The 21,850-nt window shown below is 39.6% G+C and overlaps 1 protein-coding gene across 1 annotated transcript in view; it reads left to right on the forward strand.

Moving 5' to 3' along the window:
* TTLL5 (tubulin tyrosine ligase like 5) overlaps window positions 1-21,850 on the forward strand; it is a gene marked incomplete at both ends in the record, with an annotated part of 117,359 nt that overhangs the window by 25,755 nt on the left and 69,754 nt on the right. Inside the window, 13 exons of the mRNA XM_079537529.1 lie at window positions 636-717; window positions 2,011-2,072; window positions 2,867-2,958; window positions 5,265-5,306; window positions 7,537-7,650; window positions 8,040-8,131; window positions 8,724-8,786; window positions 9,644-9,682; window positions 10,045-10,190; window positions 11,567-11,852; window positions 14,283-14,403; window positions 16,579-16,725; window positions 19,246-19,346. Coding sequence (XP_079393655.1) covers window positions 636-717; window positions 2,011-2,072; window positions 2,867-2,958; window positions 5,265-5,306; window positions 7,537-7,650; window positions 8,040-8,131; window positions 8,724-8,786; window positions 9,644-9,682; window positions 10,045-10,190; window positions 11,567-11,852; window positions 14,283-14,403; window positions 16,579-16,725; window positions 19,246-19,346 — 1,387 coding nt within the window. The remainder of the gene's footprint in view (window positions 1-635; window positions 718-2,010; window positions 2,073-2,866; window positions 2,959-5,264; window positions 5,307-7,536; window positions 7,651-8,039; window positions 8,132-8,723; window positions 8,787-9,643; window positions 9,683-10,044; window positions 10,191-11,566; window positions 11,853-14,282; window positions 14,404-16,578; window positions 16,726-19,245; window positions 19,347-21,850) is intronic.

Here is a 21,850-nt window from a genome sequence, read left to right on the forward strand (position 1 = left end):
CGTTATGACCTGCACAGAACACATCTTGCGGATGTAATATGTTATGAAGGAGAGAGACATTTTAGAAGCTAATATTCCTACAGTGATTTACTATAAAATGGGAAACTGTCAAAGAGGTAGAGTTGTGGGAGGTAATCCATGTTGGTGGAGCTGCAGAGAACACCCTTCTATACTTGTGAGGATACTGCAGAGAAACATAGAGGAAGAACTGGAAAGATGCTGATGCTCTTTCTGATACAATTAGATACAATTTTCTGTAGCTGACTGGAACAATGAATATGGGGATGAAAAGTTTTGTTGTTTCTGGGATCCAATAAAAAAAGCCCTGTGTAAACTCTGTGTAAAAACGAATTCTGCATGACATGAAGTTTGTGGATGGCAAAGAGTTCATTTTTCTATATAGCGTTTTCCTAGACTCATTTTCTGCTTTTTTCTTTTCCTTACAGAGTACATTTAATTTGAATTCTGAGGGAGTGAAACTTCCTACTTTTGAAATGTTACTTATTCAGCACTAGAGAGTTAGCTGGATTTCACGTAAATGATGTAGATAGAGATGACCTGATATAAAATAATGTTGAATTTTTTCTAGATGTTTAAAGGTGCTATAATGTAAATTTACAGTGCTGTGTTTTCAGAGCTGTATGGATTTGATGTCCTTATTGATGATACTCTCAAGCCCTGGCTGTTGGAAGTGAACCTATCTCCATCACTGGCCTGGTAAGTGATTTTCAGGCTGAGGCTGTGATCTGTTGCTGAAGATGGTCAGCCTTGCAACTTGTGCTCCTAGGACAGCATGATTTCCTGAGGTCTGTGATGTATTTGTTCCACTGCTAACAGCTGACGGAACACTTATTTGCTTTTCCCTTTGCAGAAATAAACTTACTGCAGCAAAAGGTTTTGAAAGAACCCAGTTGGGATTCCATTTTCTTTTTAATTCTTTCTCCTCTACAGTCCATCATTGTTGTTAACACTTCATAATCTCCCATCATAGAAAAAAACTTGAAACTCTCCAGACTATTGTGTGGGACTTCAATCTGTTTGGCCAAGCAGATACTTTAAGATTTTGGAGTCAAAGCAGAGTTCAGCCATTATGAGACTTGTGTATGCAGACGAATTCCCATATGCATATGCGGAGTGTATACATTATGAGACTAGTGTATGCAGATGTATTCTTGGGGTTGCATTTTTGGTATTCTTTCAGTGAAATCCAAAATATGAGTGCTGTCTTGGCCCTTACTCTGACCTTTATATTCTAATGAAGCTTCCTCAGTACCCATTTAGTTCACAGGTGCCACTGTATTTAATTTCTGGGCCTTTTGGTCTGTGCTCATATGTACGTAGTGGATTATTTTTACATTTTAAAACTCTAACTAGTATATGCATCCTTTGCCTTGCTTTATGATTGCCAGTCTTTTTCTCCAAGTTGTTACTGTGTCTCACTGTACTGTAAAAAGTGGTTGATTTTTCTGCTTCCCAAGAAATCTAACTTCATTTGTCTAATCTGAATTTTATTCATTGATGTCTATTGGAAAAATTATGGATATATATCACTTGTCACTATATATCTGATCTGTTCATATCTTTCACCTTCATTAATTGATTTTTCCCATGCATTTAGAGCTAACCCCTCTGATTTCATGATTTTACATGGCAAAGGAATAGATTGCTATCTTTTTTTTTTTTCTTTCCGAGAATTCTGACAGAAACACTTATTCTATGAAATGTAGCATAAGCAGAACTAAAATAAGATTGGACATTTCTGCATCGGAAGACAAAAGCTGTGTAAACGTCAAAAAATCAATAGATGAAGTGTTTATAAAAAGAACTAGGTGAATCTGTTGCTGTTTGGTGGTTACCTAATGTGTGTGAGCCTCCTTGCATATTGATTACATGTATGTTAAGAATCTAATGCAAAGAAATTTTACCACAGTGGATCTTGTCTACTGATGTACTTCTCTGATTGAATACCAGACAAATAATCCTGCTTGTTCTCTGTTGTATGTGGGGTAGTGATGCACCTTTGGACCTCAAGATCAAAGCAAGCATGCTCTCAGATATGTTCACCCTTGTAGGTGAGTGTAACTAAGAGCTTCTTGAATCTTTACCTCATCTAGAAATGATAAAAAGTATGTTAATGGGCTGCATGTTAGAAAGCTCGTTAGGTTACTAGATGACTATAATAGAGGAACATCCTAGTTAAGGAGAACAACTGCGTTTAGCACTGGGAAATTATAGGTGGACATTTCAGCTTTAGCATGTAAATAATCTAATTGTTTGTGTTTAGGCGATACTAAGAGTTGATACTTGGATATTTTAAGACATACTGTTTTGTCTTAAGCAATTGGCTTTTGTTTAGTGCTCAGAATCAGTGTATGTGTACTTTGAGGTTGAGTGTGTGAGTTCTGTTTATGCTCTGTAGAAATGGAGCCAAGACTGTGAACACTGCATGACTTTTTAGTGCACAGCACCTTTAGGCGTTCATAGTACATCTTGGTTCAGTTACTTAAGCAACCTACCTCTATTGCTAGAAGCGATAGAATTGTCATCGAGTACACAGCACAGCTGTTTGAGGGAGGAGCCTGTGTGTGATATTCAGCAGCCCAACTTACTGATTAAAGTAGTTGTTTCTGGAGTGAGCTTTGTTTTGTTGTTTTTTTTTTTCCCAGAAATGCAGTGCGCAATGTGATGTGCAAAGATTGGAATTATACAATGCTAGGCATAAAAAAGAGGCATCTTTTTTGATATTTAAGCAGTGACAAGAAACTTGTGTACATACAGAATGTGACTATTAGCAGGAATGCTAGATTTGTGTTTCAGAGCTTATCTGTCTATAAGGTCTCACCGATAGATATCCTGATCCCCACAGGCTTTGTATGTCAAGATCCAGGCCAGCGATCAAGCCGGACTGCTTATCACTCATCAGAGTCTGTCAGGAGAAACCCATACCAGAAGCTGCAGGTAAGTGACTTCAACGTGCCAGAGCTGAGGAAGGTAGCAGTAAGTAATTCTCATTGAATTTAGGAGGCTCATTGAATAGGAGGCTCAGGGGAGACCTCATTGCACTCTACAACTTCCTGAAGGGAGGCTGTGGTGCAAAAGGGTCTGGCCTCTTCTCCCAGGCTAATAGTAGGACCCGAGGAAATGGCCAGAAGTTATACCAGAGGAGGTTTAGGTTGGATATTAGGAGAAACTTTTTCTCTCAAAGGGTGGTCAGGCACTGGAATGGCTGCCCAGGGAGGTGGTGGAGTTGCCGTCCCTGGTGGTGTTCAAGAGGCACCTGGATGAGGAGCTACGAGATATGGTTTAGTGCTTGTGGTACCAATAGGAATGGGAGGGTGGTTGGACTAGATGATCTTGCCGGTCGTTTCCAACCTTGTGATTCTGTGAATTTGGCTGAAAGGTGAGAAATTGAGGGTAGAGACTATCAGGGAGTGTAACAAAACGACAAAGGATAATGGTTTTACCGTAAAAGAGGGTAGATTCAGATAAGACATTAGGAAGAAATTCTTCACAATGAGAGTGATGAGGCACTGGCACAGGCTGCCTGGAGAATCTGTGGATGTCCCATCCCTGGAGGTCTTCAAGGCCAGGCTGGATGAGGCTCTGGGCAATGTGATCTGGAAGGTGTCCCTGCTCCTAGAAAATACATAATATTTTAGGTGCCTTCCAACTCGCACCATTTCTGTAGGTGGGGTTATCTGGATTTCCAATGGAACTACAGAAAAGCCTCAACAAAAAAAAAAAAAGTGCTACAGTCTCAGAAAATTGAGCTGTTAGAAAGCATTGAATTTTCAGGAGTTTTTAAGTTTTATAGATTAATTTTACTTGAGGGCTACAAATGGCTCTTAAGGCCTGAACAGTTGAAGTATGCAAAGATTCATATGGTAGATCAGTGATCACAAGATAAGTCTAAATTTTCTTTTGGGATGTTTGTCTGCTTCACCTGTGCTTGCTGGGAATAGCTTTCTGCTTTAAGAATCGAGGTGGAAATCCCATGAGTAATTAGATCTGTAGATCTTTCTGTGCTTCAAGAATACCGTGTCTGCTCTTGACGTATGTTTTATCTCAGATGTTGTTGAATCTTGTATACTTCTGTGCCTACTCTTGCTTGCAAAGACTACTTTATATTATTTTTTAAAATTCCTTCAGGATTTCTGAGTTGTAATTGTTTGCATAGGCCATCTTTAATTGTCAGAAAAATCACTTCCTGGGAAAGAAAGCCTGATACTAGTGTTCTGGATCATGAGCTGGTTACAGTGACTAATGTTTCATGAGTTTTACCAGTCTGGACCGCAGATTTCTTGTGCAATTCCTTTGATTTGTCTCTCAAAGCTTTTCTTCCCCTAGTGAGACCAACAGTTGAGTGGTTTCCATTGTAACTTGTTGATTTGGACTGAAACCATTTCAATTAATTGTATGCAATAAATGAACAGTGGCATGTTTTGTATAGACCAACTATAGAAACAAACTTGGCAGTAGCACAACTACGAATGATACATACATCTCTTGAGAATCCTTTCTTACACCTTTGAGCACAAGAGGAAAAAAACAGCCTGAATACCACCAAAGGCAAGAAGAATCTAAGCTCATATGATAATAGTTTTTTTTCAGTCATACTTCTGCCATCAAACTGGTCTTGCTTGTAGACCTGGTGCCAAATGAATCCTTAAGTAATATTGGGTACTTTTTGACATTCTGATCATGTTTCTGCATATGTGCTGGAATGTTAAGTAACATCTTGTTTCTCCACAAAAATTGGAGTAATGTGTGGATACTTAAGTGAAATAGCTTCTGGAATGTCAGGATTTTTACTATTTTTTTCTCTATCCATTCTGTTAAAAGCTCTGCTTGGCAGCATCTGTTTCTTCTCAATAAATAGCTAATAGATATTTTCCTGTAGGTAGCTCTTATCTTACAAAAATATGAATTTTGATCTTGAGAGTTGAATTCCTCCATTTAAAGAGTTCGTTTGTGTGTATGTGTGTGCTTTTGGAAATTATGCATATGTCCAGATGCACTGTCAATGATTGTTGAGCATGTCTGAGTTAGGATTAGTGTTGTATTCTGGAACAGGGATAGGATGTTTTTGTGGTGGATGTGAGCATGATCTGAAACAAAGTGATAGAAGCTGTTAGCTATTTTTCTGGACTTCAGTTATACTTGTTTGCTTTAGGGCACTCACTGCTCCTCTGCAGTGCAGGCAGAGATGACAGTGTTTTGGAGAATACAAGGCTTTATTTTTCCCCTTTGTGTGTTTCTTGCAGCGTCCTGTGTCTGCACAATCCCAACCAACAAACACCAGACTGGTAAGTACTTGACTTGATTCAGCTTCCTTCACCAATGTGAAGAATGCCATTTTGGACATTACCTTGTACGATAGTCTTGGCACCCTCCATGCAATCCATATGGATGAATCAGTGTTAGTTTATAATTCTAAGCACCTGACTGTGTGAAGACTTGATAGGCATCATTTTACTGCTGGGCTTCATGAGCTAGCACAGTAGTGATGATTCATTCTAATTTTCTGTGATTTCCCAGCAGGAAGGAAGGTAGCACAGATGGAATTGTCTTGAGATCCAAATTTGTTCCGTGGGCTGCCATTTTAGGTCATTCAATGTAAGTTTAGCTGAGGCTATGAGAAAAGATAAGACTGGGAGAAAAACGTCTGACTGAATAATGAGGTTTCACAGAGAATAGGAAAGATCTTTGTGCCAACTGCTGTCAGTGATTAGTATAATGAAAATCATGGTGTGGGAATGAGAGATGCTTGGAGAATTTGGAGATTAAATCAAAGTGGTTGGATTTATCTACACTGCTAAAGATAAGCTGGGTCAAAAGCAAGAATTCTGTGTAGTTGGAAGCATTTCTGTGTTATAGCAAAGTCCTGCATTAAAGGAGGAAATTACTGAAGCAAAGTTGTAGAGCTGTGCTTTTGGCTTAGAGGAAAGTTTACGAAGAGAGATGGCCTTAAGTGGGAGGGTGTCAGTCTAAGAGCATCAATCAAACATGTTTGAGTACGGACATTTTTATTTCTTTTACAAACGCTTTTGTTACCTACCCCTCTCATCTAGGTTGCCTCATTCTCTCTTGTTCTATTTAACCGGTTTCCATTAGGATTAACAACTTATTTCAGAAAAAAATGGCAATGTCAATTTTCTTTGAAATTTTCTCTGCCTTCACTGTAGAGCATAACCCATTCTAGTGCAATGCTTGTTGCTGTTGTGGTTGTTTCATCTGTGAATTCTGAACAGCCGCTTGCAATTTATAATGAAGTGAGACTGGAATTCAATTTTGATTCTGTAAGGGCTTCTTACAAATAAAAATGAAATCTGATGTTGCCATGAGTTTGTTTTCTAACTGAGCAGTATGGGTTATTCCATTGGACTTTTCCCAGTTAAGGTTTCAGTCATGTTTTTTTCACTTCTTTCTAAAATAAGAAAGCTCTCTAGTACATTCTTTGTTTGGTGTACTGCTAAGAGGTAGTTTGAATTTTATATAAAGGCATGAGACTTTCTGAGCTCAACTTTTAATGCTTTTTTTTTTAATCTCCAGAAGCGTTTCATCTGAAATGGGCTTAAGACAAGCTTAAAATGTACTTCAGAATGTGTTAAAAGATTTCAGTCTTGCTGGAATTTTAAGAGTGTACAAGGGCTGCTCTAAAAGTAATGCCTCCTGTTTTATGATGTTGGCCCAGAACATCAGAAGCAGGTGGTGGTGGTATGGCAGTAGAGGTTGAACCGTGCTGCGTGACTGATGGCAGCAGAGGAGCAATCTGACAAAATGGTGTCTGGCATAGAAGCGTGGATGAATCAAAGATGTGAAACTGAGTTCTTCCACAAGGGAAAAATGGATGCCATTGACATTTATCAATGCTTGTTGAAGGTTTATAGGGACCAAACAGTGCATGTGAGCACATGGTGGTTGGTGGTGCATTTCAGCAGTGGCAGCAGTGACAGTGGGTAACCTCTGCTGGTGCAGATGTTTACAAGAATGGCAAACAGCCTCTTGTTCATTGCTAGTTTAAAAATAAAAAAAAAAAGTGTATCTAATGGCTGTGACTATGTTGAAAAATAGTATTTCGTAGCTAAGAATCTGCTCTACCAAATGGAGCTCTTCTACTCTTTGTATCTGTTGTGGTATCCATGGAAGTAAGAAGCCTTACTTTCAGAGCACCCTGCATATAATCCTACTAATCTGGAGATATTCTGAATTCCTGTTCTTTGTTATAATTCATCGCAACAGCTCATCAGATTGATTTATCTTGGAAATTATTTATTTTCTGCAACTCTTCTCATTGCCTTTCTTTCAATTTACATACATATGTGAATTTGAATTTGCATTTTGTATTTACGTATGCATAACAATGACCTAGGTTTTCCTGCAACTTTATCTCATCAGTGAATTGCAGTTGTGTTGCCATGCTAGGAATACAGATTCTGCTGGAAATTGAGTCCTGGGTGTTTGAATGTAACTTAAAAAAATTAATAAATTTGTGAGAGGAAGGGAAAGATTTATATTTGCACTGTGTCTCTGCAGCGTACCCGTCCTCTTTCTGCCAGTGATGCTGAAATGAAAAACTTCATGCCCTCAGGGAGAGAAAAAGCAACAGGAAGGCAAGGAAGCTCTATGCTGGGTCTCTCCATGGAAGAGGTAAGTAGGCTATTAAATATCTTTTATTTACCTTGGCTTTCACACCATGTGTGGGATAACTTGCTCAGCAAAGAGCAAGTGGATGTGTATGAAAAGCGTGACAGAAGTACAATTTTTTTGGAAATAGAATTCCTGACTTTTACTCTTGGGGTTGCCCCTTGGCCTCAGTTGTGCCAAGCATACATGATATGAACCCAGCCATGGTAGATTCTTTTGGAATTTAAACACAAGATAAAAATGCCTAAGGATGTATGTCATACATACCCAGCTCACCCCAAGGACTGCAGTGATATCATTTTTATGCTCTGAAGTTGAGGGATTTTTCTAAGGTTCTTTTTCCAGTGCATCTATTTTGCTGGCTATATATTTTTTCTTATTTCCATTCTAAGATAAAAGTTCTTCGTCGAGTGAGAGATGAGAATGAACGGAGAGGAGGTTTCATCCGCATATTTCCTACCCCATTGACATGGGACCTGTATGGGTATGTATCAAAATCCATCAGGATGGCTCAGTATTACACTGATGCTTTGTGTTGAGGAATATTCTGTGTAATGTACATGTAGTTTAATGCGGTCAGCTGTCAGGATTGTACTGAGGGTTTTGGTAGAATTACTGTTTATTATTGCTGCTTTCTCTAATTGCACCTTACAGAAGGCTATTAAACACTGTTTCATAGATACTGATACTGCTTTTCTATCAGAATAAAAATGTCTTCTCTTTAAATAACTTATTGCTGCTATCTGCTTTTACATCCTACAGCTGCATATACTGTGTACCTGTGTGCTTTCTCATTGGGCCATAAACTCTATATAGGAGTGAGTGATTCTATATTATGCTTTTTTTTTTTTTTTTTCTTCTTTCCAGTGTACAGTGCTTCTTCATGCCTCTTGCCTCATCAGGAACTTCATCTAAGGGTTGATAGCTCTCCTCATTTCCTCTTTTCTGTTGTGGTACAGCATGTTGTCTCAATCAACTTGTTCTTGGATATTTTTTGTAGAGTACTTTTTTTTCTATATAATGTCTTTCAATATGATGAGCTGTACCTTGATACATCCTGTATTTTGTTTTTCCAGATCCTTTTTAGAGTACAAGACATCAATGAACTACATGCTGGCTACACGTCTGTTTCAAGACAGGTAGAATGATTTTGAGTTTGGGAGGGAGACAGAGGACACAAACAGCATGAAAAACATTGATTGTTCACTTATACAATGTTATAAACGTCAATTTGTGATTTATAAAGGGTAGTAATAGTTGTACATCACTTTTCTGGTGTGCTGGTTATTGTGGAGATTTTTCTTACTCTTATACATCTCGGTTCTAAATTTAAGGGTAAAAAGGACAGTACATGAAAGGCATGGGAGTAGGAAAGAGATGACTCTAGACATGTAAAACCTCCAAGCACATATGTTTCTTCATGAGGAGATTATAGGTGGTCCTTGTTTACCTTTTGTTTCGAAAATAAATTCCTATCAGAACTTTCCCTCATGTGAACACTGAAAATTTACTCCAGAGGTTTAGTATCCCTCTCTCTTGACATATGCAAGTATGATTTGATGCCTCTTTCCTTGGGTTATGCTTTGATTCATGCTGCTAATTGAACTTCACTTGAGAGCTTTATGCACTTTCATTGTGTGTTTAGCATCCGTCCTCTTCCACAGTTTTTCTTATCTGAGTTCTGCAGTAAAGTTACTACAGAAGAAAGGTAAGACTGCACTGTAAGATACTTTGCTGTGTAATTTCAGGGATGTTTCTAGATATTAGTGGTAAGTAATGACATCTCCCATATGGGTTAGAAAAATGTAAGCATTATTTTTAGAACATCTGCTCACAATTCCTCTTGTAGAGCCTTTTATCCTCCTTTAATATAGGATTAAGAAGAAATTCTATGAATTTGGTCTTTTAGTTTTATATATGAAAGATTTTTGAGGCTTTTAAATAGAGATGCTGATCAAGAATGAAGGGTGATTTTTGCCTTTGTTTCCCTTTTTAGGGACAAGATGAAAGGAGACTTTTTCACTGGAAGATCTCGGTAAATGCTTCTTAAATAATTTGAATTTTTAGAGTTTATTCTGAATTTAGATTTCCATAGCTTTGCTTTCTAAGTCCTGGATCAACACCTATTTGACCCCAAACCAATCAAAATAGGAAAGAATTGTGTTGCTCACACCTTACATAACCAATTTCATTAAGTGAATGCAGTGAAGTACTTGAAAGATTTGCTCTGAACTTTTGTAAGCTTTAAATGGAGCAAATCTGGACTGATAGTAATTGTTTTTGCTCTGTGTGAAGAAAACCATTTATTGAAGAAATTTAATCTGCCAAGTTTCTTTGTACCATCAGAGAGAGAAATATAAAGAGCATTTAAGTATGTCTCTCTGTTATACTTTCCAGAGAAGATCTTAATGGGAGGCTGGATATGAATCTGGAAGCTGTAGACTCTCATTCTCTCTTTTATGAGAGAAAGCTTGTTTCACTGGAGTTAAGGAAGCACCGGCGATGTCGTACCAAAGCTAGAGCAGCACAAACAAGGTTATCAGGTATGCACAGTGAGAATGTTAGATGTATATCAAGTCCCAAAAAACATGAGATTTTCTTATTTGAAGTCTGTGTGGATGGGGTTGGTTGTTCTAGATATTGCAGTCCCTAGGGGAATGCAGGGGTTGATGTTTTTATTTCATGAGTTAATAATTTTCACTTCATTATTCTTCTGGGCTTCCTGCCTTCTTAGTGTCAAGAAAATGGTTAAGGTTGTGAAATTCATCAGAGGGGTGTAACAGATCTCCTGTGAAGAGAGGCTGACAGAGTTGCAGTTGTTCAGCCTACAGGAGAGAAGGCTCCAAGGAGACCTTAATAGGGCCTTTCAATTACTAAGGAGACGTATAAAAAGATGAGGAGAGACTTTTAACCATGCTGTGTTGTGACAGGACAAGGGATAATGGTTTTAAACTAAGAGCAGGTAAGTTTAGATTAAATATAATGATGAAATTCCTTACCATGAGGGTGGTTAGAAACTGGAACAGGTTGCTCAGATGTTGTGGATGCCCCTTCCCTGGACATGCTGGAGGTCAGGCTGGATGGGAGTTTGAGCAACCTGATTTAGTTGCAAGTATCCCTGCCATGTTGGAATTTTGGAACTAGATGACCTTTAAAGGTTCCTTTCAACTCCAGCCATTTTATAATTCTAAGAATTCCATTCCCACTATTAATATTTCTACATATCTGATTAAAGGTGATCAATATTTTCTTGAACATTAGCTTGTAGTTGCACTTTACACTATATATGGGTCTCCATAATCCTCCAGCTGTTCAGAGAAAGATGAAAACTTGGGACCTTCCAGACTAGATTTGCTACACTTGAACCACCTCTAAGCATTTGAAAAGAGAGAAATGCTTTTTATTTAAGCCAGTGTGAGAAAAACTTAAAAGGATACAGAGGGGAATGATCTTTATAAGTGACTGTTCCTTACGCCTTTATCTAACTCTTTCTAGTAGCGACCTGATACTGATTGCCATGGAAGAGGCTGTGTGTTACGTGATGACTTGTGGAGCTATATTAAAATATGTGATCTTTACTGGCACATATTAAAGTTAAGATTTTTTAGCTTTGGTTTTTGTGATACACAAAAATCCAGAAGTTGATCATATATGCGAACTCAAGGCCTGCCAAAAAGTCAGGATGGAGCATAGAAAACTACCTTTCTTTTATTTCTCATTTTGTGAAGTTAAGATCTGTAGCTGTTTGATACTTAAATGGAAAGCCATAAGGAATAATAAAGGGCAGCAGTAGTTATCATGCTGTTCTAAAATGATGTTTTCTCCTTCCGGCGGAAGTGTTCAGGAATAAACCTAAGCATATTTATTGTAGGGCAGTGCCCATGGCTTGATCACAGAATAGATTATTTGTTCTCTACAGGGACATCACAACCAACAAAGTTGTCCCTCATGGACACAGAATGTGAAGAGGAAGAGGGGGCGGCAGATGAAAATGAAGAACAAAGTGGAACTCTTGGCTCCCTTTCAAACAGGCAATTGAAAAGCAAGCCAAAGCTCTCTGACCTGGAGAAAACTTCTAGTAAGGAGATGTTGACAGAAAAACTTGACAAGAAAACAAGAAATGAAGGAGGGCCATTTCTTGAAAAGATAAACTCAAAGTCTCAGTTTAACTTGCTGCAGATTCTTAAAAAAAATGGAAATCTAAGGTGAGAGATTTCTGTATATTGCTTTGAGTTTGACAGTCAGCTACTATCAAAATTTTGAGAATATAGACTTACTTGCCCCACTATGAATGAGAGTGAGGAGATTAGAGGAGACTGTGGTTGAAGGGCCTGGATTTTTGGCTGTGTAACTGTCTTAGTAAATAGTTGACACAGAAAGGAGATGGTTGCAAAAATTGAAGGTTTACCTAAATGTCTGACCTGTTTGATTAGTGGAAAGCATGAACTGTAGCATTCATTGCTGTTCTTTAATATGATGACATAAGTTATACTTTTAGTCAACTTGGGCTTCTAAAATGCTTTTGTCTTAATTACAAGATGCTTGCTACTGAATTGTAAAATGTCTTTTCATTCTCTGCATTTTCAAAGAAATTGCAGTTTTTATATGTTAAGCTATTCAAGAAAGATTGGGAAAGGACACCTCAGTGCTAGCTCTCCATAAAAATATAGTTTTCTCTTTGTTGTGCTTATGTTTTGGATGATGAAATTTTTATCTCTAACAGCAGTCTATGATGTTCAGAGTCTGCACCTCCTGAGAGCAAGACAAAAGGTCATTTGAGAGCAATAAGTTACTGACACGTCTTATTGCCTGCTGCTGAGCATGACTGTGGAGCAGATTGTTCAGATGGTTGACTCAGCCGCTTGAAAAAGAGTGGTGGTACTGGAGGAAATTGTACAGAAAAATAACAGTCTGGGTCCTATGAGATGTTTAGAGGAGTGATCTTCCCCTTAAATTCAGTTGATAAAAGTGACTGTTTGCAGATGGTTAAGAAGAACAAGGAGTGCTCATACATCTAGAAAATGAAAAACCCTCCTACACAGATATAAGAAATATTGCGTTGTGTGGAAAGTGTCCAAAGGTAGAAGAAAAAATATACTGCTCGTATCTGCCTTCTCAGATTAATTTCTGGGAGGATTTATGAATTATCAAATGAATTCGGGAATTGTTTTGAGGTTCTCTTCTGGCAAGAACATTTGCTGTTATAACAAAAGATTCTGAAATGTTTTTGAGGATGGGTATACCAATAATGTCATCTACCTATATATAGAACTGACTTCTGCCAAGAATGTCAGCTCTGTCTGCTGTTCGTGGCAGAATCTTGCTCAGCACCGAATGATGTTGGGATTTCCCCCCACAGAAGTGTGTAAGGCTTGTAGTGACCTCATGTTCCAGGGTTGTGCTGGGCTTGGCCTCATCTGATCTGTCATTGATAAAAGCTTTGCTGTGGGGTCAACAGGCCAGAGAGCTGAAGTAATGACGTTTTCATCCAAAAGAAACCAGGCCTGTTCATCTAAAAGAAACCAGCCCATAGGATAATGCTGGAGAAAGAAAGAGCAGATCAAAACTGTCCATGAATGAAGCTAGGCTGCACAGTAATAGAAGGTTCCTAATTATTGAAACAGTGAGATCTGGAATACCATTTCAGAAAAGAAGTGATGTGGAAAACTTCACGATTGTGAGATTATTATTTTTTCTTTTTTAGGATGAAATGTGGTTATTTTTTAGAAATGACTGACGTTGCCTGTAATAGAAGGGGGATCAGTCGCTGACACTAAAGCCGTTTTTACGAAATGAAAGGAGAAACTGTGCTTGGCAGTGCAAGTGACAGTTTATGGTGGCACTGGAGGAAACTACGAAGAAGAAGAGACTGAGGGAACAGGCTGTTGGAGGAGAGAGTTTAGGCCAAGATGACACTGAGCAGAAAAAGTAAAGTTTTCAGCAATTTTTCTTGCAACAGACGCATATGCTAAAGTGACTGCTGTTGTGAAGGAATAATAATCAGTGTCCCTCCTTGTATCACCCTGGTCTTCTCCTCAGTTTGTGCTCACAGCTTCCCAAGATGCTCAGCCAGCTGCACAGCAGATTTTGCTGATGTTTGTTACTTAGTCAGTGGTGCCTTGCTCAATGAAATCTGGCCTTTGTCCTTGGATCAGCAGGGGAAAAGCTTACTTTCATAGATTTAATTCTGTCACTTCCAATGGGAATTGCATGGCCTTTGTTAGAATTCTGGCAGTGATGCTAAGCTCTTTAATTTATGGTCTGTTGTTGTGTTCAAAATGCTTGTGAAGATGAAGGTCCAGGAGAGCCTCGAACTGGGCTTAAAAATACAGTTTTACTGGTGTTTGTGACTTTTGGAAGAGAGTTGCAATGGCTGTGAAAAGGCAAGGAGAGGATTCAATTTTTTGAAGTAGTCTTAGAAATCAGAGGGCATCTGCTGTCTCTTGAATCTGTGAAACTATGCACTCTATCTTTGTGAACTGAAGGTCTCCTTGGAAATACTGGTGGGGTGGAGTGATTCTCTTTCCCTTAAGTGTAAATGTTTTTGCACCTGCAAGGTCCTTGCTGAATATACTCCCCTGTAATTCTTTCCACTGCTACTCTGAGTAGCTGACTGTGATTCTCTTGGTCCACAGCAAAGTGCAGGCCCGTAGGGCTTTCTCTGCCTATCTACAGCATGTTCAGCTGCGACTGATGAAGGATGCTGGTGACCAGTTCCAGAATGCTGCCTGGGCTGCAAAAGAAGATGAGCAAATGGTAAGAAGCTTTGTGTTAGCTTAGAGAAGCCCAGCTAAAATCTGTCCTGAGTTTTGAGAGCAGTTCCAATCCTTGGAAGAACTGTGGTTCAAAAGTACCTTGTGATCAGCAGGGTGAGGGAGGCGAGCCTGCCCCTCTGCTCTGGGCTGGTGAGGCCTCACTTGGAGTACTGCATCCAGATGTGGAATCCTCAGTGGCATAAATGTGAGAGGCATAAACGTGTTGGAGCGCATCCAGAGAAGGGCCACAAAAATGGTCCAAGGTCCTCTCCTATGAGGACAGGCTGAGGAAGCTGGGGCTGTTCAGCCTAGAGAAGCAGCTGTCAGAGTCTAAAGGGGAACAACAGGAAAGAAGGGGACGGACTCTTCAGCAGTGACTGTGGTGATAGAACACGGAGAATAGATTTAATTAGGTAGGAGGAAAAAATATTTTACAGTGAAGGTGGTGAGGCACTGGAACATGTTTGCTAGTATTGTGGTGGATGCCTCACCTCTGGATGTTTTCTAGACAAGGCTGGACAGGCCCTGGACAACCTGATCTATCTGTGCACATCCCTGGAGTGTTGGACTAGATGGCCTTCAGAGGTCCCTTCCAACTCTTAGCATTTTATGATTCTAAGATTATACTTATCTTTGGTTGTCAGTTCTATATTTTAACATACAGACAAGATAGGAATGTTGGCTGACACCTGAGCAATGTCAGAGTAGATGCTAGATGACTAAAGTGTGGTTGACATTTGAGCTGCCCAAGATCTTTCCCTGATTCTTCACTGGATCTCTCAGCTCTGACCCTAACTGCTTTAGAACTCCTCTAAGATTCCTTAGGATTATTTAGCAGTATCTAATTCATGCTACTATTGCATTACAAAAAAATATATATATATCCACTCAAACAGAGCAGGTATCCTGCTAAGCTTTTTCCACTTCTGTAATGTTTTACTCTTTGCAGCCATCTGTACTTAGGAGTGTATTTCATGTATTCAGGTTGTGGGAAAAAAAGTAAGAGACAGAGAAAAGAAAGATACTATCTAGCATAGGTGTTTTGGGGGGGATGTGTTTAGTTTGTATTCTTTTTCTTTTAAAATCGTATGATATGTTTCTCTAGGCAGTATGTTAAAGTCCTGTGTTTAATGTATATGTGTTCTAAATATTGCAACGAGCTCAGATTCCCTCATAATACCTCCCTACCAGAGCACTGTTCAGTAGGTTCTTCAGCTTTCGGCAAACAAATATGTCCTTGCTGAATGTGTGTTTCAGGGAAAGAGCCAGTACAGTTCAGAGATAAAACTGAACTGTGTGTCAGGAGTAATGGGTTAAACTCAGTGGAAAATGTTACTCCTGTTCTTCCCAAGGAGAAATTAAAACTGGGTTTTTAAGAGTCACTTTGTCTGCTATCCTGTAAGAATCAATATTTAAAATAACAGATCAAACCAGTCTGGAGTAGTGGCAGTGGGAGATGAACTGTGGAATCCAATAGCTTGTAGGTGAGGCTGCTCATTTATGCATTAGCAGTGCTCCTTGCCCAAAGCAACACAGAAAGGGTTCAAAACACTCACAGGATGCACCATGTCTTAGGATTTGTCTTTTCATATGTTTCTTCCACTGGGGGGGTGGATGCAGACATTGATCTTGCTTGGTTGTGGGACTGGAATTACATGGCTGTAGATGTAGCCATGCTATGGAGAAGCTGTGATGGTAATGTACACATATGAGAAGTGAAGAAATAGGGTTACATCACTGTAGTGGAGATATCTGACCAAGATTCCCTTCATTGTGATAATGCTGAGATGGTTTTATGCTAACATATGCCCTTTGTCACCAGCCATCTTTAACATGCTACTGTTTGTGTTCTGGAGATGTTCTCCAAAGGTATTGGACATTATAAGTTGTTTGATGTTGTTGCTGCTTTGTGCTTTTTTTTTCATTGTCAAAAACTCACCAAGTGTTCTCAGTTCTGTCTGTCCTCAGACAAGGCGTGACATCCTTCTTCACAGTCTAGGATTTGTAGGGCTGTATTAAAAATGCACGTTACAAAATGATCTTGTCCTGAGAAAATGCACTGACAACTGACAGTACCTTTAGATTTTGCCAGTCAGAAACTACTGTAGTACCTCTGTTCCCTTTTCTCCACATCTTTCAGATGATCCATTCTTAACTCCATCTTTCTTGATTGCAGGAGCTCGTAGTCCACTTTCTGAAGCGAGCTGCCAGCAATCTTCAGAAGTCCTTGAGGATGCTGCTTCCCAGCCGTCATTTAGGACTAAATGATCGTCGTCGTATCCTGGCTCACCAGTTGGGCGAGTTCATAATCTGTTATAACAAGGTGATGAATTAATTCTTCTTCTGGTAGCTTATTCTACTCAGCAGAGGGCTAAGGTATTTAGTTTACCTCAGAACCTTCAGGCTTTGTTACTTTTGTGCCACCACAGTGGATCTTGTTAATATATTCTAGCAAAAACCAGAGCAGGATATCCAGTGCATCTAAACTCCTTCAGTTCTAACAGCACCATCTGCTGCGGTTATTATAGGTCAGGAAATAGGCATGAGACACCCTTTGCTATATACCTACCAATTTATTAATGACTTCTAAAATTGAGGAACCCTCAGAAATGCCTTTTATTTAAATGTATATGCTGTGCATCTAACTTGTGTAAGAAATTATCACTAGCACAGTTCATTTGATTTCTGTTGTTTTCCTGTAATATATCTTTTGTTGGTTACTGTCATAGTCAAACAGAAGGTTATTTGAAGGGCTCTGTTCTGTAACTTACTCAGTCCTGTTTGCAGATGCACATCAAGTAATGGTAGTTTATTTATCCAAATTGTCAGATGGACAACAGCATTACTATGTAATATGTGCAGTCCTGTAATCATGTGCATAGAAAAAAAAAAAAGAATTTAACTGGTAGTTCACTTTTTCTTTGTTTTGTCTTTGATTTTAATGCTTTGTAAGGCCTCTTCCCATTTCTCCCTGTTTTTATTATGTTTTTATAGAGATAAATAATTTTTATATAGAACAGTATGTGAAATGTATTTTAGCATTCATTTGGTATACTGAGGGAATGCTAACCATCTATAGTATAGAACTCTACATGCTCAGTGACAGAAGTCCAAATGTAAATAATTTTCTCCTCTTTAGATTTAGAATGTACTGCTCTTAGCATAGTGATTTCTTGATAATTTTGTTTTCTAAATACAGCTTCCTTTCCCTTGTATTTCTTCCTAGCATTTCTTCAGTATTGTAACAAGGGTAGTTTGAATTTTGCTTTCAGAGGTTGCTGTGCACACAGGCCTCCAAGCTCCTCCTTGTTAGTAGATGCTCACTTACAGTACCTTGTCAGAATTGACATCTGGTAACTTGATCTGTGAAAGTAAGGTTGGTGTTAAACAAATCTGTTCCAGGGAGTGTCATGCATACCTAATGCTCAGTGAACTACTGTGCTAAGAGAACTGCAGTACACTCGGGTGGTTCTGTGGTGGCTGAAAAACACAACTGCTTGGATATAATTTCCACTCAAATTGTATTCAAACATTAGGATTTTCCTCTCAAAAGTAAATTCACAAAAAAAAGCTGCGTAACTGAAAATAAATCAATATGTAAACATATTTTCCTGGTTAAAACAAAGTGTAAACAGATCACTAGAGGTTTTAGAGCATAGACACTTAAGCTTTTGTGAGACTGCCAGGCTACAAGGCTTTTGATGTCTAATTTCGACATACAGACTTCTTTCACTCGCTTGTAACTTCAGATTTAGCAGGGGGCTCTTACCAGTTATTATATATCTTCTGTAATTGCACAGAAGAAAAAAACACTGCCTCCAGCAAACTATATAACAGATCACATATTGTCAAGACTTGTACTTACATAGTGAAGACGAGAGGCATAGCCCAGAAAAGCTTTTTCTCCCTCTCTCTCGAATTATCTTTCACAAGATGTATCTGATCCTTTTGTCTTAGAAGAACTTGGAGTAGCAGTAGGAAATGGAGGTAAAGTCTGGTTGAATAAAGTTTATATGTTGATATTGGAATTTCAGTTTGTTTTGAATTAACACAAGTGTTTGTATCAGTACAAGTTCTAATGTCAATAACTTCCAGTGTAAAATATAATTTATAACTGATAGCTTTCTCACATTCTCACAAACAAAGATTTATCATCTTTTATTACAGCATATTCTAGTTAGTAAGTATGTATTTGCCACAGGTTGTACTGTTCTACTTCTTTGCTTTTGATATAGGAGATTGTTATTTGTATGTTGCTAAGACCTCAGTAATTTACTGCAGGATGAAATAATTTAACTCTAGGAGAACTCTTAGTTTACAATACAGAATATGGATGTTCTCTGCAATGTTCTTCACTGAGTTTCTGCAATATAATTTTACATTTCTGTTATTCTGCCTTTCTGAGTATCTCCTTACGGGACAGATGCTCAGATAAAAATTAGTATGAAAAACTGTGACAGAAAAAGTAGAAGGGAGACCTAATATCTGCAAAGACCGATGTATTTCCTCTCCATACTATCTCATGTCCTAGCAAAGGATATATTTGAAGCAGGAGCATGTGTTTTTTAAGCTTTCGCATCGTTTCAGCAAGTCAATTCTAAAAAGCTATGTCAAGTAGATGAATGAGATTAGTGTACATTTAATACATTATGTACATACTGTACATTAGTGTACATTTAAGCATGCTGTCTCTGGGGCTGCACACAGAACCAAATTATAAATGTATTTAACTTTGGAGTTGCTATTTTTTTCTTAGATCTCAAGGAAATATGTCTTCTCTGCATGGCAGCTATGCCACAGAACAGAATAATTTCCTAGAGAGACTAATGCTGCTTATTCACAGGAAACAGAACAGATGATTCAGAAGCGATCAAAAAAGAAACAGGAAGAGGAAGAGGAGGGAGTGAATCCTGAAGGTTTTCAGAACTTTATTACCAGAGCAAGGTAGGAACAGATTTTATTCCATTTGGTAGATGATCTCTCAGCCCTGATGGGACTATGGCTCTAAGATACCTTTACTGACTTTAGTGGCTGCTCCTCCTTATGGACAGAGAACTTTGATTTCTCTTTTCTCGCTCCCAACATGCAAATACTTGTAGAGTCAGCATCTGGTGTGTAGAGAAGGACATACAATAAATGTTTTGACAATTGAGTAGATCCTCAGGACAGCAGTGATTGCTCTGATCTCAGTAAATTCCAACCTAATGCTGATGATCCTTGTGGTCTACTTTCCTGTAACGCTAAGAGTCCCTTGGAGGGAGAATGAAATTAGAGCTGCTTCTCAGATGGCCTTGAATTGCTGTGGTTGAACAATTGTCTGTCTCTCAAGTTTCTGCTCTTAGAAGCCAACTTACATGCTTTCTACTTGTCTTTGCGATCCCTCCAGGATGATACTGTCTGAGAAGAGGAAGGAAGGGGGTTAGACTGTCTTCACCCTAGCATTTTGGGTTGCTAGGGCAGTTCAGTGCAAGCAGTTGCTTTAATGAGAGAAAATACAGCTTTTCCTGTGTATATTCAGAACTTGATCTGACTGATTTAGACGAGTCTGCTGGAAAATGTATTGTGAAAATAGATATATATTCTTCATGGCCTGTAGTACTGTGTGGAAAAACAATGGTATTATAGCCCCTCTGACTGTTGAGTGGTCTGAAATTGTTCAGTGACCCAGAATTACTTCCTTAAGCCTCTGATTCTTGAGCACAAAATTTGATTCCTTTGGCTTATTTTTGTTAGCCTGTATGTTATATGCTTATATTGGCAGGGACTTCTGTTACTATCTGGACAGGTAGAGTTCATCTGCCTTTTTAATGCACTTCAGTTTTTTGTTATAAAGTTGACAATTACTGCTTCTATCATTTTTGGTATTTAAGTTATTACATTGCTTTTTCTTTTCCTCTGGAGAGCATTTTTTAGTAGCTGATCTGAAGTAAGTGATACGTAAGTCTTCTCAGGTAAATTCAGGAGTCACAATCTCAGAGGGCTGGAGCACGTCTCTTACAAAGACAGGCTGAGGGAGCAAGGCTTGTTCAGTTTGGAAGAAGACTCCTGAGAGACCCCATTGCAGCCTTCCAGTACTTAAAATGAACTTAAAAACAGGAGGGAGATGGACTTTTTACACAGTCTGATAGTGACAGAACAAGAAAGAATAGTGTTTAAATAAAAGGGGAGATTTAGGTTACATGTTAGGAGGTGAGGCCCTGGAGCAGGTTGTCTGCGGAAGGTGTGAGTGTCCCATCCCTGGAGGCGTTCAAGGCCAGGTTGGATGTGGCCCTGGGCAACCTGTCTGGCAGGGGGCAGCTGTGCCCACGGCAGGGTGCTAGAATTCTAGATGGTCTTTGAAGTCCCTTTCAACCTGTGCTATTCTATGACTCTCTGATATTTATTCTGCGGAAAAAATTGGAGTCATTACCACAACATAGAATCATAGAATCATAGAATCATAGAATCACTAAGGTTGGAAAAGACCTAAAAGATCACCCAGTCCAACCGTTCACCTATTCCCAATAGCTCCTACTAAACCATGTCCCTCAACACAACATCCAGTCTTTCCTTGAACACCCCCAGGCTCGGTGATTCCACCACCTCCCTGGGCAGTCCATTCCAGTGCCTGACCACCCTTTCTGAAAAGTAATACTTCCTCATGTCCAGCCTGAATTTCCCCTGGCGTAGCTTGAAACCATTCCCCCTGGTCCTATCACTAATGACACGAGAGAAGAGGCCGACCCCCAGCTCACTACAACCTCCCTTCAGGAAGTTATAGAGAGCAATAAGGTCTCCCCTGAGCCTCCTCTTCTCCAGGCTGAACATTCCCAGCTCCTTCAGCCTCTCCTCATATGGCCTGTGTTCCAGACCCCTCACCAGCTTCGTTGCCCTTCTTTGAACACGTTCCAGGGCCTCAATATCTTTCTTGCAGTGAGGGGCCCAAAACTGGACACAGTACTCGAGGTGCGGCCTGACGAGTGCTGAATATAGGGGAACAATCACCTCTCTGCTCCTGCTTGCAACACTGTTTCTGATGCAAGCCAGGATGCCATTGGCCTTCTTGGCCACCTGGGCACACTGTCGGCTCATGTTCAGCCGAGCATCAATCAATACCCCCAGGTCCGTTTCCTCTACGCAGTCCTCCAGCCACACCGCCCCAAGCCTGTAGCGTCGCCTGGGGTTGTTGTGGCCGAAGTGCAGGACCCGGCATTTGGCCTTGTTGAAACTCATCCCATTGGCTCCAGCCCAGCTCTCCAGCCTGTCCAGATCCCTCTGTAGGGCGTCGCTACCCCCAGGCAGATCCACGCTTCCAGCCAATTTGGTGTCATCTGCGAATTTACTGAGGGTGCACTCGATGCCCTCATCGAGGTCATCTATAAAGATATTGAAGAGGACAGGCCCCAGCACCGACCCCTGCGGAACACCACTCACGACCGGTCGCCAGCTGGATTTGACTCCATTCACCA

The sequence above is a fragment of the Tetrao urogallus genome (genome assembly GCF_951394365.1).
Source record: "Tetrao urogallus genome assembly, chromosome: 6".
NCBI lineage: Eukaryota > Metazoa > Chordata > Aves > Galliformes > Phasianidae > Tetrao > Tetrao urogallus.